Source organism: Pectinophora gossypiella, chromosome 12, assembly GCF_024362695.1.
Source record: "Pectinophora gossypiella chromosome 12, ilPecGoss1.1, whole genome shotgun sequence".
Lineage (NCBI taxonomy): Eukaryota > Metazoa > Arthropoda > Insecta > Lepidoptera > Gelechiidae > Pectinophora > Pectinophora gossypiella.
This window is the reverse complement of record NC_065415.1, coordinates 14,118,738-14,144,699: the sequence shown is the minus strand read 5'-3', so window position 1 is coordinate 14,144,699 and position 25,962 is coordinate 14,118,738. Positions and strand designations below refer to the sequence as shown.

Sequence of the window (25,962 nt, the reverse complement as noted above, 5' to 3'; positions counted from 1 at the left end):
TGTATAAATACAATCTTTATTTTTTGTTATGATGATATAAGAAAATATGTGGTGCTAAGTTATGAACGCTCTTTTCTACTTTGCCTTCTTTTTGTAGCAGGTGACCGAGTTTGAAAGTACATTTTGTACATTATTATTATTATAATAAAATATCTAGAAAGGTATTAAAATATGTTTGTAATAACTTTCGAAACAGACACTTCAGCTTTGTTTTAAATAGCTTAAATTATATATTATTTAGAAGTTTTTTTCGGATTCTTAAAACTTGGCATGGACATTACATATTCACAGTGAGATTCACAGTTTACAGGACCACATCCATCCTTTTCTCATCCGACCTTTTCCTCTTCATTGCTGGTCACAGCTGCTGGTCGACGAACGTAAAGGTGAGCTGAATAAAAATAGTAAATGTGCGTATATTAAATGGCATTCTATTAATTTATAATACATTGTTATATATATTTTTTAATTCATTATAGCATTTGTTAATTCAGTAAAATTTGTGTAAGTTTACAACTTTATGAAGTACCAATTGCTACATTATTCATTTATTGGTAGTTTTTACATACATTTCAATTTATTGAGCCTACTTACAAAGCATGTAATTAATTATTTATATGTAGTTATATAGACATATAACCCAAGACTATATTGTTAGGTATTTCTTTCAACTTGTGACTTTATTTATTCGTCAAATGTTACCTACTTCATAAGTCATAAGTAAGTACTTTATTTAAGTACCTAAAATTACCATGTCAAAATCTTTGTTTAAATACCTAATCTAAATAACTACTCAGCCTAATATAAATAAATACAATTAATAGGTATGTAATATTAAGAGTTAATTCTCCTGGTGATTCTGATTATTAATATTTATCATAAAATAACACTAGAGAATATATTCAATATACCTATTATTGCAAAACATGTAAAATAAATAAGTACCTAGACATTAAAATGTAGGTATTTAGCAGATCACAACTGCTAATGTAACCCATTGATGACAAGACAAAAAATAATTCAACAATGAAAAAATACTCATCTACTTTTAATTTTATTTCACTGCTAAGTACAACTTACAAGAACAATTATTTTTTCAATATTTAACTCAATGGGTATTAACTTCTTCCTAAGCAAAATATAAAGCTGAATAAAAACACAAATAGTTAAGTTAGTAGGTCCTTATCTTTAGAAGAAATAATACATACCAAATATTTTGATTTCAATATCATACAATATCATTCATATCATAATTCATAATAGTAGACACATATAGGTAGATGCAGTAATAGGTAGTATGTACATAAATCAATAAGTGTGGTATAATAAAATTATGCATTTTTATTTATTTATTTACACAGGTAGCTACTTTTTTTTGGAAAACAAACCATTTTTGTACCTATGGTGTTGTATTATTTTTCTAGATAGAAATATTCATAGTTTTATGGTGATTTTTTAGATACCTACTACCTACCTATATTGCAATTTATATATTTTATTACTTACTGAAAAATTGAGAATGTGTAGGTAAGTAAATATTCTATTACTTATTATCATCAATAACCTTAAATTATAAGTAGATAGGTACCTACGTTTAATAATCTTTCAAGTCTAAATATAAATACATTTGTTATTGCAAATTATAATTAGTAACTGGTTAAGACATAGCTACCTACCAAATGGAAATAAGGTTTTGCAAATATATACATTTTATCCAAAACTTGCTACTTTATACAGACTGTAAGTATTACCTATATATTTATATAAATAATACAATATAAAAAATGTATACAAATAAGCCCTAACATTATTTTTTTTATTTAATATTAAATATTAAATGATTATTGTTGCTTTAAAACTTTGAAGACTAAAGTTACCTATCAAACAGTGATTTAGCTATAATAACTGTTCTATTGTTTGTTTCTAATGCTCAGATTAAATATTACAACAATACATTTTATTCATAAAAATTAAATTTTCATCTTTGATATTAATTTTTACAAAAATAGTTTTTTTGTTTTTAACTTGTTGACAGTACTGACATTATTTTTATAACTTCATGTCAACTGTCATTGCGATATTGAGAGAAAACATTTCTGAATTATAAGAATAAAGTGTAAGAAATAACATTTTAATGTATATTTTCTCAATTTTAGGCACACAAAAGTGGTTTGAAGGTGTAAAGTAGATACATTCATGGAGTTAGCTAGAAAGGAAGTCAGTAACATGGATTGGTTTGGAGGTAAGAATTGCTTTTATTTCTAATTTTACTTTATATCCCTTACATTATTTTTTGAGTTAATAAGTACCTATAGTTAGGATTTTCAAAACAAAAGCTTCTTTTTTACCAACAATGGTTAATGGTTATAACTTTTAAATTACTGAAAAAATATGTATTTAGTTAATTTAATTGCATACAATTATGAAAAGTATGGTTGATCATTTAGATTTCTGTTTATAAACAAAAGTAAGTAGGTTAGTTGTTATAAAAAAAAAACTCTACTAGTAATAAATAAAAAAATAAGTATTTTGGGACATTGGTAAGAAATTACACATTCGTCTCTCCCAAAAAAAGTTATTCTTAATGGTAAAGTTCATTATTATAACTTGATAATACAAAGCCCTTTGTAAAATTTGTTTGTGTTATACAAACAATTTAGTTTTGGCAAATTTTACTTTTATTTATTACATAACAAACAAAAAAGTAATGTCGCACTGTTATTTAACAACTAATAGATGGGTGGCCATGTACCTGTTATACAATGAGGGACTCCAGGCAACATTCAACAAAAACAATATAGATGGCGTTGTACAGCTCTCATTACTCGGGTACATAATTATTCTAAAATACTGGTAGTAATAATGGCAGAAGCATAATAAAAATAATTGTTGCTTGATATTTCAGTCACATTTTATATAGAATTATTATGTTGCTATGTATATTACTCTTCTTTATTTTGATCAGAATAGTAATAAGTGAAAGATGTAATTATGCCTTGGTGTAATAATAAGGGTCATCATTTATACTCAAAAACAAAGATAAAAGATGCATATATCTGTTATCCATGAAATTAGTAGGCTGAATGAAGGAAAATATGTACAGCGCCATCTATATTGTTTTTGATGAATGTAGCCTGGAAAAACCAAATTATTTATTTATCTTTGATTAAATAAAAAAATAACCCCCATAAATCACACAGTGTTCAATATCAATAATCATAATATTTTTATTATAAAGGGGTCTGTACACCAGGGCTGGTTGGAAAGCCTTCCAACCAGTGATACTGGAAGGCCGCGCGCGGCGTCATAAATAACCAAAGTGCGGCCCGGAGTGCGGCGCAATTCGATAGGCTTGGTGTGCTTTCCCTTAAAAAAAATAGGTAGCTAGTTATAAATATCATAAACAAGATGGGTATCTACTCCCAGCAGGGGTGTAACTGTAAAATAATCTTTGGGAATGTAAAAACATGTTACTAATTCAAGTGACGACGTAAATCTAGAGTGGTTTTTGTTTTAAAACCAAATCATTTTAGTTAAAAATCTTGTCAGTACAATATGAGCGTTTTTGCACTACGTCCGATCCGAGTCAGATGGGAGTGGGAGAATTGATGGAGGAATTTGTGGTGCAGAAACTAGCTAACGTAGAGAAAATAGTATTGCAGATAGATTCTTAACTTTTTATAATTATCTCACACTCTCCATATATTTTTTTTTTTTGGTTTGGTTTTCCCCGAAGGGTAAGGCAAAGGGAACTATGCCCATACAGCCATGTCTGACGTATTTTTTTTTCCTGATGATTAATGAAATGGTGAAAGGTGATGAATGATGATGATGAAACCTAAGCCCCCACCCTCGGAGTAGACTCCTACTCCGAACCCCAAACGAATTAACTCAAAAGTCCGCATAAACTTTTGAGCTATGAAGCGGCTTCCTAGCACGAAGCGAAAATAGGCAGATACACTTTGTTTATTGAATACTCCAATGTAATAACACTCGCGAATGTCTTCCGACTAACTTAATGCGATCATTAACCACAAAACACCACTTCGTATTAATTATTTAGATTATTCAATGAAGAAAGCAACTGTCCCGTTCCCGTTTCCCGCTAAAAACCACTCTCCATATATTTAATGGGTGTACGTGAAACGGAACGACATGAAGTGACATTTATAGGTGCGTTTACGAAGATTCATATTTTAACTTTATTCGATCATTAGATTATTTTATCTGTTTCTTTTTACTAACAAAATCGTTTTAAATAAGATTTTTTGTTTTATAATAATTCAACAATAATTAACGTCTTCGTTTGCATTATAATTATAAATTATATTTTGTGTAACATTCTTTGTAAATGCACCGGATGTTTGCGTCTGTTTTACTTCCAATAACCAACAAAAGTATTGTTTACTTTTACATTTGCCCGAAATTTTACTTTATAAAGTTAGTCTAGTAAAATTTTGATTTTTATAAAAGAAATATTTAGATATTTCGATATAGTTCTAGTATTTCGTCATAATTTCAACAAAGGAATCTATAATCAAAATATAAAGCGTGGCGGTAAAGTTAAAGCTTCGTTTATGTACTTTTAATATATTCTGTTTATAGTTTTCATATATAATTTATCTCTGTAGTTTTAGAATAATCAATAGCAATTATTTATTTCAAATTACTATTATTATTTCTATGATAAATGGAATTTCTATTTGATTGATACTGATTTGACTTTACCACGCAAGTACTATTTTCAAGGACTTTGTAGCCATCTCTTTTTCTCACACAAGTCGTTCGACGCGAGTTGTGGCGTGTGGTTCGTTTCGTCACTGAACATGAGTTGAATAGTGTTTTCTGGCCTGATTCCGCCATTATTACTCAAAAAATCTTCGTTCTCATTATTTTGATATATTGTGCGATACCAAACATTCGCGTCACGTAAAACAATTCGTATATCGCGGCAGTTGTGTTCCTGGAGAGTGTTTGCGAAGTGTATCATTTCCTGTTTCGTATCACACAGAAACAATCAACTGCGGCGGCTAGCGTACTCTTTTCATTATCACGTGGGTCAAATTTCGAATTATGTGTCTCTGTGTAGTGAATTCCCAATGTTTGTTATTTACCCTAAATGGAAGATAATAACGTGTCGTCCAAAAAACACAAAGACCGGCTTGTAATCCGACATAAACGTTGTGTTTTTCAGAAACGCGCGGATCTGCTCTCATTCTCACTGTATTGAAGCGCCATGGAACCGGCGGGCGATTGATTACTCGAAGAATGAGCGCGTCACATTGTGATTCAGTGCAGTGCAGTGTTGTGTCAGTGACTTGTGAACATTTAGTGCCGTGGGAGTGTTATATAAGGGTCGGGATGGTCGGGAGCCCGCCGTGACGCGTCGGGCGCCGGCGTCCGAGGCGGGCGAGGCTCGTGACATGGCCCCGGCGCTCTCGCTACCGCCCCGAGAGCCCTACGACCACGACGCGGCCCTCGAGACCGACAAGCAGCTGTCCCAACGGAGACGGGCGCTCGCGCCCGTCGATAACCTCTCTACCCCCATGGAGGAAGACGACATGGGTCTTCAAAACCAACCCAGTCTTGCAAAAGACTCCCAGGAAATGGAGCAAATCCTGGTAGACCTAGGTAGCAATGATTTGGTTCAAGCCGATTTGCTACAGGCCATCAAAACCCTCGAGACCGGGGGTGATGTACTGTCAACAGGCGACCCTGATGGCATTTTTCCATTAGCTGGCTTTGATTTAGCTGAAGGTGTTGATTCTGAAGGAGATGCTGCTGAAGACAAAATAAGGCTTATGCAGGCACGTCTTGACAGACGATGTGCTTTTTTGCAAAGACGATTAAGAATCCTTCAAGCCAGATCAATTGGGAAGAGAGTATCGGAAGAGGCTGCTCAAACATTCGAGAAATGTACACGTGGTGCAAGGAAAGATGGTGGTGGGAGGCCAATGGGTCTAAAAGCTCTGTTGAAGAGGATAGAGACTACTTCAGCTCTCCAGGCGAGTGCTGCAGCCCGTACAGTGGTTGGTCCTAAGTACTATCATGCCGGGTCATCAAAAGGTGATGCTTCAAGATCTGCATCAATTGGCATTTCATCGGGGACACTGACGGGCCTGCAGGACACAGCTGGGGCTCTGCGGTCACATCTGTCTGTGGTGAAGCACGAGCTGGACTCAGATGCAACAGCCTCTTCCTCGGGAGCTGAGAGCAATGATGAAGCAGTCACATACAACAATGTACACCAACAACACATGCCTATGTGAGTATAATATTTCCACATATTGTTAATTATAATCTTTATTTGCCATTCAAACATTACAAAATGCTAGTCATAATAGAATATTAACATTCTTAATAATCTTCTGTGGCTGTAAATTTGGTATAATATAATGGGAAACTATATAGGTATATTATAAGTATCTAATTAGATTCAGATTCAGAAATTAACCAAACTATTGATTATTTTTGCAATAGTCACTTCACTTTGTGTGCAATAAAGTGTTTTATTATTATTATTATTCACTGCTTTGCTTTCATTACTTATTTATTAGTTTCATAATTATAAATACTGATTTCTGTAATAAATTATAAAACTAGAAAAAATTACAAAGCACAGGCTATTCTTATCATTCACTTATGAAAGTTCAATAACCTGCTGAGCAAACGGGCCAAAATTTACCATATGGGAGAAACTGAGTCATAACTCCATAAGTAAACATTATTATCTGCATAATGATTACAACTGCTTATAACAGTTACAGGAAAATCTAGTAGGTATATAATTTTGAACTATTACAACAGATTGCGTCATTGTCAGATCAGTGAACAACTTAAGAAACTAATATGTTTTAGATAGGTTTAGATCTCTTGAAATATATCTATATTTTATATCCAAACATTTTAAGGAAATGTACAGGAATTTGTACAGGTTATATATAAAAAAAGATGTTTTTCATTATTTAAAAATTAGAAATGTATTGTTTTCGCTCTAGAATAGAATAATTGAATAGAATGTATGTAATTATGTTTATTTTTCATAAAGATGCAAGTTATGTTGAAATCTTCTTCTATAAAAAATAAAAAGTAGGTATTACAAATTACAAATATAGGTATATAGTATAAACATCTTGTTCGAAAGATCCCTTAGCTATGAGATTCAGACGTGTGATCTATAACCTGTAGTTTTGTGACTAAAAGAATAACATTATTTCTATCAAGTTCAAGTTTGTATACTTAACATAATTATGCAAAAGTTGCATTACAATGAAATGTTGTATACTAGAAATAGAAGGGTAAACAAATTTGATACGATAAATCTTAATACAAGTATCTATGATAAGCTCTAATACATATCTATCTACATGACATAAGCCTACTTGGCATAGTCAGAGGTACATCTATGGCAAAATGATACGAGCACCCACATTTCACCTGAGCTTTCTGTTACATCAATGTTTGAACAAGTATCTCATGTTTATTGGGGTGTAATCAGGGTGTAACTGTTACCTATGATGGTGTTATGTTATGGCAATAACTTATGGTATTGTTTGTAAGATTACAATAGAAACACTGTGGGTATATTTTCTATTTTTGAAACAGTTTAGAAACATTATTTTGTAACTATATATATTTATCTTTATTATATCATTTAACTTATAATTTGTCATAAATTTGTTGTGCATATTATGAGGTTGAGGGAAACCACTACCCTATTTTCCCTAAAAAATTGCATGGAGAATGCTACATCGCCAGAGCGTGGCTCTTAAATTAGTGATGATTATGAGCTTAATTAATAATTAATAATGTGATAGTAGTAATACTAGAATAGAAACAATTCCAGTAAGTATATTTTATTTAATGCATGTATAATTAATACTTATTTACAAGAAATAACAGATAATGATCTTGTAACTTAAGCTGGTAATCCATATTAGAAGTACTTTCAATATTCCTTTACATGATAATCAATTAATTAATAGATACCTTTTTGTATTTAGAGTTGGCTATTCTCTATCATAAATTATAAAGCGGTAGTAATATATTATCCTAAAGTAGTAGAGCCTTAGTAAAGAGTCATGCGGAAATTAAACTTACCATAGGAAAAATGTGATAAAGTTTGCTCTACTGACTACCTATTGTAATAGGCAGCTACAAAACAACTTGAAGCCAGTTTTGGTTGTTGATTCTTGTCGATGTAGCATTCTCCATTTTTGTCTATCCAAGGCCATTTCTTTCACTTCCTTATAAGACACGACATGCAATTTATTCTGTTCCACGTAAACTCTTCTTGGTCTTCCCGCTTCCTCTCTTTACTTGTAGCTTCCCTTCTATGATGTTTTTAATAAATTCGTCGTGTCTTTATTAAGTGTCCAATCATCTTGTCTCTTTTCCCTTTTACTAGCACTTCCTCATTAGTAACCCTTTCTGTCCAACTTATTCTTTCCATCCTCCACCAAAACTACATTTCAAAGGCCTCGCGTGTCTCTGTATTTTTGTGTCAGTGTCCAAGTTTCACATCCATAGAGGGCTATACTCCATATGAAAGTTTTGATGCATCGTTTTCATTTTAATATTCTGCGCAATATTGTGAAAGGTTATTAGCCATTGCCTGCATATCCATCATAATATATATTTGCGCGATGCGAACTGATTACTTACATTGTATTTTGTATAACACTAATATAAACTATAGCTACCAGGCATGCTATGGATTCATATAGTTATCTAATAGGCATTTTAATTAGATTTGACATTATTATGTAGATGTCGCAGGCGGAAAGCTTCGTATGGACGGTGGTTATCGTGCGCGCCACGTTTTTATCATCCCCTTTTCACTCACTTAGGGGGTGGTTTCCGAAATAAAAACTATCCCCTATCTTCATCCAAATGTCTTCAAAATCGGTTCAGCAGTTTTATAATTACCATTTATCCCGTATTAACGTGGTCCCCTTACCTAACCTGAAGATTTGACCTGAAGACTAAACACATTCCTGAATAAAAATCTTAAAATGCCTCTCACGCACTCTACAGCCTCTTTATTGACCGTGTAAAATGTTGCCAATTGGAAACACGGCTTAAAATACCTTAAAATACTTTACCAGATCCCTCTATCTCTATTTGTCAGAGCGGTACATATCTCTAACCATTCACGCTAAAAAGTTATTCAAGCCGTGCCTCGGATCTTGTGTTTACTTAAACACGCTACGAGTAGCGTCCCAGCATATTCGTACATTGAAAACTCGGCTTAATCAATTCAAGCTTATGTTATGACTCACAAGGTCACACCTTAACTACAATCACACAAATAGATTGCAATCAGTCAAAATGTTTTTATTTCAAAGTAATAAAGGTACGACTGTGCGACAGATAAAATGGGGTTGCTTTTCCCGCGGATGGGTAAATTGATTTTTATTATTAATGGAAAGATTTGCCTATTTAGTGTTGTTTAGGGACTGATTATTCAATGTAAAAAAGTTGCTTAGAAAGTGCTACTAAGTAGTATAAGATAAATGCCTACTTGATGAATGCGAAAGTAACTCTGTCTATCTGTCACCTTATCATGCTTAAACTGCTGAATCGATTTAAATGAAAGCTGCTGTAGAGATAGTTTGAAACCCAGGGAACAACATAGCGTTGTATACATATAGTTTTTATCCTGGAGATCACCCCCTAAGGGGATGAAAAGGGAATGAGAAAAAAGTGCCGCGCGCGATAACCGAAGGTCACGCGGACGAAATCGCGGGCGGAAAGCTAGTAGTCATCAAACATTAAAATAAACAATTATAATCATTAATCAGTTGGGTAATACAACAGGCGGCCTTATTGCTAAGGTAGCACTTCCAGGCAACCTTTAGGTATGGGAAATTAATTTAATAAAAGCGTAGCGAGATAAACCCAACCCGCAGTGGAGCAGCGTGGTGGAGTATGCTCCATACCCCCTCCGGTTGATTGACGGGAGGCCTGTGCCCAGCAGTGGGACGTATATGTATAGGCTGTTTATGTAGCGAGATAGTGTAAAATAAAAGTTGCTCATCGCTGTCCTACTTTGACTGACTACCCTATTAACGTTGCATGTAATTTCAGTGAGAAACGCGCGTTGTGGACTTGGCAGAGAAACCGGGCATCCATTGCGTCTCGCTGGAGCTGGCTTCAGGCACAAATTCAGGAGCTGGAGTACAAGATTCGTCAACACAACGACCTTCAGAAACAGGTAAAATTAACGAATATATTTATGCTAAAGGCAGTAAGTACGGCGGGTGTGGGATATCTATAATTATTGTAAATGGGAAAGTGTATGTGTCTGTCTGTTTGTTTATCCGTCTTTCACGGGAAAACGGAGCCATGAATTGGGCCGTGTACCAGGTTCAAGATAAATTTATTTATTTATTTATTTCACATATACATAGTCATTACAGATAAACCAAATCGACAATGTATGCAAACTATTTACTAAAAAACTTTAGACTGATATTAGTGAATTCCGCCAACGAACATGTATATAAATCTGTGCCCGGGTTTTCTTGAGCTATTTCGTTAATCGCGCGAGTAGCCCGGGCAATAGGTGAGTGCTTCCCGAGGTTGGTACGACCAATACCTACTGCGAACATTGTAGGAAGACGCCTAGCCGAATGTTCAATATTGGGTACAATTAACCTTAGACATTTAAGTATATAGTAAATTGCTAAATTATAGACACAGATCTAGAACTAACGTAAAACATTTTGTTTTCTATTTAACTTATTTGTGCATTTTAATCAAGAAAAACGTAATAATAAGTCTGACATTTTATCACGTTTTTCTATGACGTATAGAGTGCTTTTACAAATTCCATATAGGTACTTAGTAATTTTGTGTTTTGACGTTTAGTAAAAAGTAACTGATTTGACTGGTTGGAAACTAGCCTATTGCCGTCTGGGTGTTACTTTAGTATTAAATGGTCGCGAGCCGCTAAAGAGTAAGAGGACACCTCGGACACTTCATACAAACAACCTCGTTTTACACAGACACCACACATTGACGTTATCTTACACGCGCATCTGTGTGTGTGACGTCTGACGCCATACGATTCAAAAACACTTTTTTAAATAAACCTAGCTCAGACGCTAGTGGGGAGCGGAGAGTTACCGTTCTATATGCAGTATTATTCCTTATTCTATATCGTAAGATAGAGAGCGTGTAGACTGTGTCTCGCTCGCACTTACGCGTCTTAGACGGCGTCTTTGACTTAGGAAACTGTCCAATTCGCCAATTTCTAAATTAAATTAAGACGAAACCTTACGACGCTTTCGTCATACTTTGTTTCGTTTAGCATAGGATAACGAATGAGACTCTTGTAAGAAAATTCTAGATTTGTTTGCGTGAGGTTATAGCTCTAGTGACCGTCCCGTGCTTCGGAAGGCACGTTAAGCCATAGAGCTATCTTCTTCTATCGTGAGGGTTGTGAGGTGGATTACCAGTTGGTGGTTGGTTGGTTGGTTAGTGGTTGGGTTGATGGAGTACCATCAACCCTGGTGTCAGGGTTATTAATGAGCCGCCAAAGGTCCCTAACATGGCTCATGTAACGACCACTTACTTACATCGGTAAATTGTAGCCGGGACCAACGGCTTAACGTGCCTTCCGAAGCACGGATCATCTTACTTTCGGACAATCAGGGACCTCCGGATCGTGATCCCAACGCTCAAACTACGAATTATATGGAGCGCTAATTTCTCAACGCCCCCACTACCTACCAGCACTATCGATCCGGCGTGTACCGCCCGTACGTCAGAGTAGCCTTGTCGCCTATTTGATATGTATATTATATTACTGAATCACTGATGGCTTGGCGGGTGAGAACGCTCCCCATTTGTCCGGCCAAGTAACGAAAGCCATCCGCGGCAAATCTGTCGTGAGTCACGTCAAAAAACCTGTTGATTTCCGGCGAGAGCGTTCCCCATTTGTCTGACTAAACGATCAATATAAAAGATATACAGACATATAGATACATAGATCTCACCTGGTTTGCCATCGGGGTAGACAGAGCCTACGGAATTTCATTTACTGCGATCCAATACACCACTTTCGCTTTAATTTCAAGGTCTCATCACATCTGAAACGTATTTCTCGAGAATATGGCTTTCGTCACGATGTTTTCCTTTACCACTGAGCACGTGATAATCAACTATGATCCAAACATGAATTGGAAAATCATTGGTTTAGACGCGTGTTGGGATTCGAACCTGTGACCTCACAGTAATCGACTGACCTTACAAGTCAGTCGATTACATAAGATTACTAAATCTTTTAAGGGGCAATGTATACGTTTCTACAATAAGATTCCCATTGACATTCAGAATTTGCCTTTCAACTGTTTTAAGACAGTAGTTAAACAAAAACTTTACAAAAAAGGTTATTTTAAAGTTAGTGATTATTTAGAAGATATGAATGCATGGGATTAACTGTCTGAGAACTGATATTAGGCAGCTAAATTACTCAATTGTATACCAATATTTTATGTTTATTTTTTTAAAGAACGTCTAGGGCCCTGTGCCGAGGTTTTTCTTGCAGCTTCTTTTCCCCGGCTATACAGGTTGTGAGAAGCTGCAGTAGTTTTAGGCGGATGAGACGTTCGTTATGTAAAAATTGACGATTCAAAGTGTAACTATGTTACCTACTGAATAAAGATATTTTTGAATTTGAATTAAAAGTCGCGCGTCCTCCCAACTGAGCTACCACCGGTCCCACGGCTCGACCATCGATAAACATCTCTTTCTCAATTCTTTTCAATTTTCATTTCCTTACAAAACACTCTAATCATCTTGCCTCTTCTGTTCTCCATAACTCTAAATATTTGTCTCTTTTCCCTTACTCTTACTAGCACTTCCTATTTATTTATTATTTATTTATTACCGACTTCAAAAAAGGAGGAGGTTCTCAATTCAACCGTATATTTTTCTTTTTTTTATGTTTGTTCGGGGATAACTTCGTCGTGTATGAACCGATTTTGATAATTCTTTTTTTTTATTCGGGGAGCTTACGGTATTATTTACACAATCAAAATCTTAATAATAAATAAAGGCTAATTACAAGCTGCACTTCTTCATTAGTAACCCTTTCAGTTTTCTTTTAGTAACTTAACGCACACGCTGTGAAAAAGCTAGTGTTCTCTCCTTGTTAGATGTCCTAGATAGAAATACAATTTCTTGGAACCGCCCACGGTGCGCTATCGATCCGCCCTGAAGTACAGCATCGAACATTGAATCCGGACGCCTGTTCGCCATTTTATTACCCGACTGCGGCGAAGCGAAAAGGAGGGTTATGTGTTTGACCGCTATGTATGCATGTATGTGTGTATACTGTGTATGCATGTCTGTTCCAACCTAACTTCTAAACCATATGTCAGAATTTCACAAATGAGGTGTCACTAGATGCGTCTTGATTTTTCTGTTATGTGGTCTTGATTGTCCGAAAAACACCGTGGTAGCCCAGTTGGTAGAGCTTTGTGGTCGCAGGTTCGAATCCAGCACAGGCCTAAACCAATGATTGTCGAATTTGTATTCAAAGTCATGTCTGGATCATAAATGTTTATCACGTGCTCAGCGGTGAAGGAAACCATCGTGAGGAAACCCACATTCCCGAGCAATGCATTTTGCAATGCAAAGAACATATTGATTTTGTCAAACATATTCAAAGACGAAAGCATGAACATTATTAGGGTCGTTCTTCTTTTTTATCGACAATAAAAAGACATTTTCTCGATTTATCGGATTTAACATCTTTAAAATTATAACGGCAATAAATATTTTAAAACATCATATAAAGATGTGTCTGTAGAGGACTATTTAGTGGTTCTCTTTATCTTGGTAACATACTTTTCTCTGCAGGCGCATTCCAAAAAATATTGTGACAGAGTGGCCCTTTTCATCGCAGACAGCATTTCAATTTACCACTCTGTCACATAATTTTGTGAAAAACGATCAAGCTACGTTAATAACTAATTGAGGAACCGATTAGTATTTTGCTTGTATTTTGAGTATAATAAGATAACTATATTTTTGGACAATCAAAACATGAAATAAAATTCTAAAACATAACTTATCAGAAGCAGAACGAAGGACAGATCATTGTCGATAAAAAAGAAGAACAACCCATTATCGTTTTCTGCTTAAAAATTACCACATGCGAGATTAACGTCTGTTCGTGGTGATGTATAATGTACCTATACCTACAGGTACAGTTGCAACATGTTACGTAGTTGCGTAGACGAGGGCGCGCATTCAAGGTCAAGAGTCGCGACGGTATTCGGTGAACTGCCCCCTTTACAATCTAGTATCGGATTTAAGAGATTACTCTCCAAATTGAGGAGCTCGGTGGTGCAGCGGTTAACGCGCTCTGCGATTGCTGAAGTTAAGCAACTTTCGCAAAGGCCGGTCATAGGATGGGTGACCACAAAAAAAAAGTTTTCATCTCGAGCTCCTCCGTGCTTCGGAAGGCACGTTAAGCCGTTGGTCCCGGCTGCATTAGCAGTCGTTAATAACCACCAATCCGCATTGGGCCCGCGTGGTGTTTTAAGGCTCGATCTCCCTATCCATCCATAGGGAAGGCCCGTGCCCCAGCAGTGGGGACGTTAATGGGCTGATGAAAATGATTATCAACTATACTAAAAAAGGAAAGGAGGTTTCATCCTATGACCGGCCTTTGCGAAAGTTGCTTAACTTCAACAATCGCAGAACGAGCGCGTTTACCGCTGCGCCACCGAGCTCCTCATAGTTGATAATACTAAGTTTTAATACAACTCTAATTCCCAGGTTCGCGAACAAAAAGGCGCTGTGGAATTCGAAGGCGAGCCTGTGAGCGAGCCGTGTGAACTTGAGACGCTCCCAGACGACGCGCCTGCGCTTGAGACCTGCGCGAGAGTGCGGCCGCTGCGCCGCGACACCTTCAGGAAGCGCAAGCTGCTGCAAATGCACAACCTGCACATCGCCACCAACAAGGCGGCTAAGCCCAGCGACATCAGGTGACTGCTCCCTTTATATTTAAAGGACTCTTCTGTGCTTCAGAGGGCACGTAAAATCATCACTCGTTTATTTATTTGTACACAATAAAACACAGACCACCGAGGCTGTTATTTAACAATTACTCTATAAACAAAACGATTAATGAAGAAAATGGAATTCCATAGTCTGCTTACCCTGGTGGGAAATAGGCGTGAGTTTATGAATGTATGTCTATAAACAAAGGTTGCCTGGAAGAGATTGCGAATTGGAAGTGATTTAGCAATAAGGCGGCCTACTGTACTCTTTTATTTCTCTTAATTGTTTGTAATTGGGTTGTGTGCTAGTTTTAAGATACATTATTAAATTCTGATTACTAAATATAGGCAGGTCTAAAACTAACGAAAAACATTTCCTTTTTTCTATTTCACTTATTTATGAATTTTTATCAAGAAAAAAGTAATAGCAGGTCTGATATTTTTTCACGATTTTCTATGACGTCTTCTTTTTCATGTGCCTCTCCAACTAGTGGAGAATGCCCATCATTATGAGTTACAGCAGCTCGTACCTTTCGTGTCTTAGCACATGCCCTAAATAAGCACTATGACGTCACAGTGTGCTTTTTCATACAAATTCCATAATAATTTCGTATTTTGATGTGTAATGTATCTCGCAAGATGCGAGGATGTCTGTTCACAATGCAGTGCTTGTCCCTACGCTGAAGTACGGTAGTGAATGTTGGGTATGGCAGAAGAAGCATGAAAGTAGGATCAATGCCGTAGAAATGAGGTCTTTGCGTAGCATCTGCGGTGTTAGGTTGAGTGATAGAGTAAGCAACAGTGTGATAAGACAGAGATGTGGTGTAAAAGACGATATAGTGACTAGGATTGAGAAGGGAATGTTAGGTTGGTTTGGACACGTAGAGCGGATGAAGGATAATAGAATTGCAAAAGCGGTATATAAAGCGAAAGTTGATGGTAGGGCTGGCTGAGGAAGACCGAGAAGGACTCTGATGACCAAATTGGAGATGTCCTTAGAAAAGGTTCAATACGATCTACTCTGAACCGGCGTGCGTGTATGAAGCGATTGATGAATGTGGAGGAAGCAAGAGAAGTGTGTCACGATCGAAGCAAATGGAATTCCATAGTCTCTGCTTACCCCGGTGGGAAATAGGCGTGAGTTTATGTATGTATGTATGTTTGACGTGTAAAGAAAAGTAACTGATTTGACTAGTTGGACTTTAGCCTATTGAAGTGTGTACAATGTTTGTGTTAGTATTTGTTATGTTAATTGTGATGATCGGGCCACAGATGCAGCTGCACGTACGAGGTGGAGTCGTGCTCAGTGTGCACGGGCCGCGCGGAGCCCACAGAGCCAGCGCCGCCGCTGTCCACCCTGGCGCCGGCCGAGCGCGTGGCGCGCGTCGACCCGGGCTTCCACGCGGTGCTCTCCGAGCCCAAAGGTCATTGTTGCGTACAGTCATGAGCAATACCATGCACCCTCTATAGAACCCTTCATTAACATACATTATTTGATATTCAATGAGACTTACAGATCAATTTGTCAAAAAAGTTAATGTGACATGGTGCATACATATTAATATTCGTGACCATACACCTGCCGGGTCTGCATGACAACCGCGCCGCGCGCGACGCGAATTATATTGAGCGCTTCGATCAATAAACGATACGAATGCTATCTACGTAGATGGACGTCAAACGGCTAGTGGTCGAAGGCCTCGATAAAATTCGCGCGTTTGTCATGCAGATCCTACTGATGTCAACAGGACATTTGGCACTGTGATGAGACATTTTATTTATTTTTCTAATAATTACATCTATAAGTTACCATACAGGCCCAAGGTGGTAACTTAGACAAATAGAAATATGTATAAACTTATATTATGCATGATAAATGTAAAAAATGACCACTTTTCTACTTCTTCTATCGTGTGGGTTGTGAGGACGACCAACCTCATCAACCCTGGAGTCTAAGAGTTATTATTGAGCCATCAAAGACCCCTAACAAGACTCGTGTAACGAATACGTACTTACAGCTTAACGTGCCTTCCGTCCGACACACGGATCGTCGTACTTTCGGAAAATCGGGTGATCAGCCTGCAATCCAATCCAAGCGGGCTTAGCACCGTAAGCACGCGACTCTCGCCGCGACAGAGATGATCTGTCTCTTTCTGTGCAGTAATGTCGAGGCGAGAAAGAGTCGCACGCTTACGGTGCTAAGCCCGCAGTGCTCACAAAGTGATTATTATGTCCCTATTTTTGTGATATGTTAGCATTATTGTTATTATTATTGCGTATGGCAGACAAAAAAATAACTCTTTTAAAAATAGACTTGACAAATATATGAACAATCATGAACACAAGTGAAGTGATAAGCACGCATCAGCACAAAGTGCTGCCTGTGCTTTCAATAATAATAATAATTCCGGGCCTCCATAGGCCCGAGATATGAAAAAGACATACAATAATAATAAAAATAAAATATTCTGTGTGGACCATATATCCAGCTGAAGCTACCCTAACCAAGTCTGCCGCATCCGTCACACAAAGCTGCTCGGCTATACCACCTGGGAACCGGTGCAGAGGGCACTCGTTCACTATGTGAGATATGGTTAGGATATGGTATGGTTATGGTTATATGTTAGGATAGTACTCTGACACACCACTTTCGGTTTCCATTGTCATCAAACAGTTTATGCATGTTCAGTCCTTCCTAGTGTTATTGTCAGTGGTGAGTGTATCCGTGCGCCCCGCAGACATCCTCCCCAGCGTGCACATGTGGTCCCTGCTGCCGCGCTCGTGGTTCCGGCCGCGCTGGCAGGCGGCCGAGCCGCGCCGCCCCGCGCCGCCCCGCCTCGCCGCCACGCACAAGCACACGCGCCGACACCCCACACGTGAGTACCACACTGTATAGATAGAGGCACATCAAATTCAAATTCAAAAATATCTTTTTCTACTCCTCTACTTTAATCTGGCATTTGAATAACCAAAAAGTCTAATATAAGTACATACATAATTAAACTCTTTGAAAAAGTGTACGCTCTATGGCCTATAAAAGCATTTTTTACAAAGTGTAACTGTACTATAATGTCGCCAAAAAAGCATTGTTGTTGTTTTTTTTTTGACCTGGAAACTGGCACCTTTACTTTGTTTGGTGCCATAGATATACTATAAAAAAAAAGTATACATTTGCCGCCATTTTCCCGCGCGTTGGAAAATAAATTGGAAAATTTTTGTTTCATTTAAAATGACGTCGTCGTAGAAAAAGTATTGTATGCAACGTTGTATAACTAGGTCAAAAAATGCTCGTGGCGTCTCTTATTGCGATGTTCGCCAAGGCTCACATCGCAACTCACGCCACTCGCATTTTTTGACCCTTCTTATACAACTGTTGCATAAAATACTATTATTCAGTAGGTAACAGTTACACTTTGAATCGTCAATTTTTACATAACGAACGTCTCATCCGCCTAAAACTACTGCAGCTTCTCACAACCTGTATAGCCGGGGAAAAGAAGCTGCAAGAAAAACCTCGGCACAGGGCCCTAGACATTCTTTAAAAAAATAAACATAAAATATTGGTATACAATTGAGTAATTTAGCTGCCTAATATCAGTTCTCAGACAGTTAATCCCATGCATTCATATCTTTTAAATAATCACTAACTTTATAATAACCTTTATTGTAAAGTTTTTGTTTAACTACTGTCTTAAAACAGTTGTAAGGCAAATTCTGAATGTCAATGGGAATCTTCCTAACCAATACCACACCCCGGACACTTCATACAAACAACCTCATCTTACACAGACACCACACATTGATATTGTCGTACACGCGCATCTGTGTGTGTGACGTCTGACGCCATACGATTCAAGTCTAAACTACATTCGAGGGGGGTGAGGTAAACCTAGATCAGACGTTGGCGGGGAGGGGAGAGTTGCCGTTCTATACGTAGTATTATTCCTTATTCTATGACTATAGTATGATTTTTTTATCAGCATTACATTCAATGCTTAATAGTTCCCTATTAGGTCGGATGCGTAATCATTATGCAAACATTATGGCTTCACTGATAAAATATACCGGTTGCAGACTAGCTCTAGTTAATTTATCCTCATGGTGTTGACAGTGTCGTAACAAAATAAATTATAGAATAACACGTAACAAAGCATCACGCCTGTAGCCTAGAAGGGGTAGACAGAGGCGTATAGTATATACACCTATTCCTCGCCAGCTATTAAGTCTTATGTAGGGGTTTATTACCATTAACTGGGCACAAAACCTGAAGATACTGATAATTATAGAATACATTGGTACTAATTCCTGCAGACGCCATCTAATTTTATTTTAAGTTTTAAGTTATACCTGTCATTTTCTTATCCACCGAAAAGGAAAGGGACGGATGATTGACAGCTCGTAATTTTAGAAAGAATGAGTAAATGAATGGATAACCCGGGCGAATCAAAAAGGTATCTCGCTGGTATGTATACCGTTTGACGTGTGCTGTCAACATAATTCTGTCGGTTTGTTTTGGATTTGTGCTTAAAATTGACGTGTGTTCCATAAATTTTTATGCTTGTCGATTACCCGTCGTAATTAGCACCATTATAACTTTTTGTATGAAGTGTCCGGAGTGTGCTATAGTACAAGTAAAAGCATGAGAAGGATATTATGAGAAAGCCATTGGGCTTGTAGCTTATTAAAAAAAATTTTTTTCAAAAATAAATTATAAAAAATATTTTAAGTAAAATCTAACAAGAATCCAACACAGTTGGCTCGATCATTATAGATACGCCTAATACGCCTCGCGTATCACATTGGTCTAAGAGAAAGCTCGGTGAGCAGTACTTACGCATCTAGACCAATGTGCTTGGCGCTAAACTGTACTTGACATTGTAATGTTATAAACTTATTTTATTGTTGTATTCTGGTTTGTTTCCTATATAAGGTATTTAAGTAAGGGTGGTATTAATAAACTAGTCTCAGCTTCGAGACTGCCCTCAAGATCATGTCAGTGTGACAGTTCTCTTATAAATCAGGAACTTGAGCATGATCTTGAGGACAGTCTCAGCTGAGATTTGTTTATTAATACCACCCTTAGTCTTCTACTTCGTCTTGAGTTAATGATTTCAGCGATTTTTTTATGTGAAGAGCTCCTGGAAGAGATTGTACCTTAAAAATAAGGTTGTACTTGTACTACTTTTTTTATTCGGGGAGCTTACAGCCTAATTTACAAAATGTTTTGACTTATAATACTTAAATGCCAATCAACAAGCTACCTAATTGATTATAATTGTTTATTTTTAATAATTTCAGGACTGAAAAGAGGCAGACCGCCACTATCACGGAAGATACGAGAGAGAGAACGGGACGAGGAGTCTACTTCATACGAGAGGTAATTTATATTTGCTTGTATCTGCTAAGAAGCTGCCATAATGTTCATCATATAATAGGTTTATAGAATCTTTATTTCTTATTAAAGACTTACAGTCACATAAGAAATACTTACTCGATAATTATCATGCTTACGATGCTATACAGAAACAAAGTTATAGGATGCTCTAAATATAGATATATTGTATTACATAATATAAAGACAGATCTAAAACTGACGAAAAACATTTCCTCTTTTCTGATTCTGATGACTGATGAGATTGGAGTGGAGTAGGTAAATCTGGAGTAGGTAGGTCTACCCTCTTTTTTTGCCGCTTGTTTATGTAGTGATATCGGAATGATGATGTGTTTTAATTATGATAATAACCGCGTAAACCTGAAACATAGCATATTCCATATCTTAATCTTCTTCCATCGTGTGGGTTATGAGGTGGAGTACCAACCTCATCAACCCTGGTGTCAGGGTTACTATTGAGCCGCCAAAGGCGCCTGACATGGCTCATGTAACGACTACTTACTCACATCAGTAAGTAGTAACCGGGACCAACGGCATATCCATATCTTAATTCCCGTATGTAATGTTTGCAGACGCGGCGTGGGCCGCGCGAGCACGGAGTCCCGCGCGCGGCGGCAGTCGTATGACATCGACAACATCGTCATACCGCAGAGCGTCGCTGCCAACACACGGCCCATGATCCTCACCTACAAGGAAATACTTACGCCCAAGTACGTTACAAACATCATCATAGCGTTATTCAGTTCACAGGACCCTGTGAACTTAACCTGAAGATTTGACAGGTCCGATTTTTCAGCGTTGAGTCGCATCTGCGTGACTCATAATGAACTAAATGCCTCAATGTCTGATCTACACTTATTTTTCAATTTTCTTAGGCTGTATAAGGATAAAATTTATGAAAATTTATGTTCTCCAGCATAATATATTTTATAATTTATCTGTGTAATTGTATTTGTATAGTTTAGTTATCTACCTAAACGATTATGTTGTCTTACACTGCAAATGTTGTGTGCACCTATGTAACAGTCTAATTACTGATGTAACTTTTATTTTATTTTTCTACTCCTCTACTTTAATCTGGCATTTAAATAACCAAAAAGTCTAATATAAGTACATACATAATTAAACTCTTTGAAAAAGTGTACGCTCTATGGCCTATAAAAGCATTGTTTACAAAGTGTAACTGTACTATAATGTCGCCAAAAAAGCATTGTTGTTGTTTTTTTTTTTTTGACCTGGAAACTGGCACCTTTACTTTGTTTGGTGCCATAGATATACTATAAAAAAAAGTATACATTTGCCGCCATTTTCCCGCGCGTTGGAAAATAAATTGGAAAATTTTTGTGTTTCGTTTAAAATTACGTCGTCGTAGAAAAAGTATTGTATGCAACGTTGTATAACTAGGTCAAAAAATGCTCGTGGCGTCTCTTATTGCGATGTTCGCCAAGGCTCACATCGCAACTCACGCCACTCGCATTTTTTGACCCTTCTTATACAACTGTTGCATAAAATACTTTTAATGTTTTATTATATAAGCTGTTGCTGTACCTTTTTATAAATAAAAATATAATTATAACCACAAACCGATGGCAGACAACAGTGCAGTGAAAAAAAAAATGACAACCGGTCTTTTGTAGAAGCGATGGCCTGTTTGACCTTCCAACTATTAATTTTAAAATTAAGTAAGTGTAATGATACAGTAACCTGGACGATTCAGACAGGCGTCCCGCTGGAATGCGACCCGTTTGACGTGTGCTGTTATCTTAATTCTGTCGGATTATATGCCAGGGTTAAAATATTTAATGGATTGTTTGGGATTTCTGCTTAAAATTTGTGTTTTCTATAAGTAATTATAATTTTATCATTTTTACAGGTGGCGAGTTCTAGACCTACCTGAAGTGTCTCTAAACAACGGCGTCGTCAAGTCTAACCGGGTGTCGACTGAAAGTGAGGTACGTAAGAAACGTGTACGTATTTTGGTATTTATTTTTTATTTCATAAGTTCTAACATACTCGTAAAGTTAAGTATTTTACCATTATTCACACATACTCTACCGACGCTCACTCAATACTGAAAGCGAAGTGAAGAAACGAATGCGTAAACATTGTGAGTGATTTTTGAAAAAAAAAAAGGCTTTATTTACCTTTTCATTTGATCAACTAAAAGTCTAAAACGTATTCTAATAAAGGGGTTATTACACCTACCTGTTTGACAGGCTAGATGCGTCAAGGTCATGGGTTACCATGGTTACTAAACAATGTGGTTTGGATTGTAAAAAGACATTCGATCTTTCGAGTTTAATTCATTCGTATTATTTTTATTATTTTGATGTCTTTTGGCAATTTATTGCCGCATGATCGACATCGTTACACAGGTTTATTGACAATAGCGAGATTTGCTTGTAAAATGTACGTTTGGCCGCAGAGCATCGCAATACATGCCCCCCTCCCGCAGGACGAGGACGTGTCGGAGGCGGCGGTGGCGGCGCGGCACCAGCGCGCGGAGTGCCGCGAGCGCGCGCGCTACGTGCGGGCCGCGCGCCCGCGCCGCGCGCACCACGACGCCGCGCCCGCGGCCCCCGCCGCCCCCCACACGCCGCCCCCGCCGCCGCCTACGCTCGCCGCGCCCGACCCGCCCACCATCAACGAGGTTGGAATTGATATTGCATATTTTATTGTAGAACATTCTCCACAAGATCCATCATATCTGTCGAGGACTTCATATCAACAGTGGTTGCAGGTTATCTTTGATTACTTGTGACTCTGCCCACCCCATTGGAGATTATGGGCGTATGTTTATGTATGTTTGTGCATGTGTATCTCATGTGAGGTCCTGGTTCGTTACCAGGAACCAGGCTCGATATTTAAAAAAAGAATTGGGATGCCCTCTTTTGCACGTGTACCCGCTGATCGAGTTTGAATATAAATTGGCACACATATCCAGAGACATACACAAGCATAGTAAAATTAAACTTTAGTTAAAAACCGTACTGTCTATACTGCGCCGGAACGTGTTAAATGAAAAAGTAACAGATATATATGTGGAAATGATAAATATGCCTTGCTGGTTGGTGTATAGTAATGAAATAAGCTAACATAAACATTAAACGCATTACAGGCAGTGCGGCCGTACACGCCGCGTCAGTTCCCGCTCCGCGAGGAGACGTACCAGAGCATGGTGCAGGCCATGCCGGAGGGGTACCGGCGCTCCCCGGACCACACGCCGCCCTCGCCGCGCTCGCCGCACTCCGCCCGCGACGATGACGACGACAACTCCAGCACTCTATCCCCCCTCTCCCCGACCCCCTTCGACGGAGACGACCCCGACGATGTCGAATGGGACCCCAGTGCTGAAAAGAGCGAACGGCGGAAAAGCTCCTTCAGATAAACTGTGAGTTTTGAAGCAGTTTCATTATTGTATTTTCCACCGTGAACATTTCGCGACAAGTGTCAAGGTTCCAAGTGATGTTCGTGCTCACAAGTTGGAACTAAATGCTGTCAATGTAAGAACTTTGAGGGTACGCGTACATTTTCGTCGCCATATAGAAAAAAACCACGTAAGCGCCTTTTTGAACTCACATTTGGGTGTCATTTTTGTTAACAAAACCTTGCAATAGACATTTTTTTTAGTTTTTTTTCCCCGAAGGGCAAGGCAAAGGGGACTATGCCCATACAGCCATGTCTTATGTATTTTTATCTTGATGATGATTAATGAAATGATGAAAGGTGATGACGATGAATGATGAAACCTAAGCCTTGGAGCACACTCCTACTCAAACCCCAAACGAATTAACTCAAAAGTCCGCATAAACTTTCGAGTTATGAAGCGGCTTGGCACAAAGCGAAAATAGATAGGTACACTTTGTTTATTGAATATTCCAATATCGCGAAAGTTTCCCGACTAACTTAATGCGATCATTAACCACAAAACACGTATTAATTATTTAGATTACTCAATGAAGAAAGCAACCGTCGCGTTCCCGCCAAAAAGCCGCAAAAGAAAACCAAATTCCAAGTTAATTAAAAGTTTGTAGTGTTAATCTATACCTGAATGAAATAAATTGAAAGAAATGGGTGAATATCAAAATGTGTCAAGTTTGGTGGCGACTGTCATATATTTTTTTCGTGAAAAATTGGGAAAATTGGGAATTGAAAAATTCTTTTTTCATGTCGGAACCGAGGATCCTTTTGGATCTTTTTCATGTCGAAACCCAATTTTTCACGAAAAAATAATATGAAATTTCGCCACCAAACTTGAAATTTTGAGATTCACCCAAATGTGATTTTTTCAAAAAGATGCATAAGTGGTTTTCACTGTGAGGCGACTTTATGCTGGGCTGCATCGCAATGAATTGCTTCTATGCATTACAAATGCTATGTAGCCTGACAATATGTGCTCACCTTTAGAAGTAGGCGATATTCGCTTGGATTAATAACTTAGACTAGGAGTTTACGATATAAGATATATTAGAAGTTCGTAGATAATGCTGCCGATTCGAACGTTCACCAACTTGATTTTAATATTGACAGGATTAAAATTAGCTCTATTTCTTTCGTGCACGTATTGTATGTGAAGGGCGGCACTACTTTAAAAGCTGTCAAACTTTTTTAGAAATTAGGTTAAAATTGTGTGCGGCCGAATATGCACCGCTATCTAACGCACAGGCTGCGGTTATGTAAGACCCGCTGTAGTTGTCATTGAACATCTTGTAATAGGGTAGTTTCCAACTAATCAAATCAGTTACATTTTACTAAACGTCACAACACGAAATTACTATGGAATTTGTATGAAAAAGCAACTGTGACGTCATCGAAAAACGTGACAAAACGTCGCACTTATTACATTTTTCTTTATTAAAAAAATCATAAATAAGTTAAATAGAAAAAAGAAAACGTTTTTTGTTACCTTTAGGATCTGTCTTTATTTAGTAATAACAATTTCATAATTTATCTTTAACCTACGAAACTACCCAATTGTACGAAAAATATTTAAACTCCACAAGAATTTCCAGTAATCAGCTGTTTAGCGCTATCCAAGATTTATTGTCTACTTCAAAATTCTGTAACTTCGCTCATAACAAATCTGCTCTTAATAAAAACAAAAAAGAAATACTGATTGCAGATATAGCAAACAATAAAAACTTCAATAATTCAGATTCATTCTGTTCATGGTATAACAAAACCAGGAATGCTCAATAATGACAGCTAACATTTCAAGGTTAGCTCAGCTGACGTCATCCCACCCTGCATTACCATTTATGGCTAGCAATGGCGGCTTTTCATAGGATTGAGCATATCTGGTTTTGTTACACCATAGTTCTCCTTTATCGTCGTGAGGCACAAAAAGTATGTTTCATAAAACGATTGAACACAGCACTTGGCTACGGAATATACGACGAGTATTTGGTTCGATTGCATTTGATTCAAAAGTGATGAATTTAGAAGACATTTTGAGAAGAAATTGCCGAAATTTGACTGAAAATTTATTGTAATAATAAGTTTAATTTAATATACTACACGTCTTAATGTTCTCTCTCACATCTCAGTAACATA

At 37.4% G+C, this 25,962-nt stretch overlaps 1 protein-coding gene and 1 long non-coding RNA gene across 2 annotated transcripts; both read left to right on the top strand.

Moving 5' to 3' along the window:
* The first annotated feature begins 60 nt into the window (after positions 1-60).
* On the top strand, positions 61-2,297 carry LOC126371400 (uncharacterized). Its single transcript, XR_007567030.1, has 3 exons — positions 61-161; positions 304-386; positions 2,157-2,297. It is a non-coding gene; the product is annotated as an uncharacterized LOC126371400 (long non-coding RNA).
* A 2,498-nt stretch (positions 2,298-4,795) lies between these two features.
* Positions 4,796-25,491, top strand: LOC126371634 (KAT8 regulatory NSL complex subunit 1). Its single transcript, XM_050016948.1, has 10 exons — positions 4,796-6,265; positions 10,090-10,216; positions 14,794-15,002; positions 16,290-16,441; positions 17,756-17,893; positions 20,316-20,394; positions 20,982-21,119; positions 22,283-22,361; positions 22,865-23,059; positions 23,528-25,491. The coding sequence occupies exons 1-10, from the start codon at positions 5,424-5,426 to the stop codon at positions 23,795-23,797; spliced, it is 2,229 nt and encodes a 742-aa protein (XP_049872905.1). The 5' UTR covers positions 4,796-5,423; the 3' UTR covers positions 23,798-25,491.
* Positions 25,492-25,962: the final 471 nt, after the last annotated feature.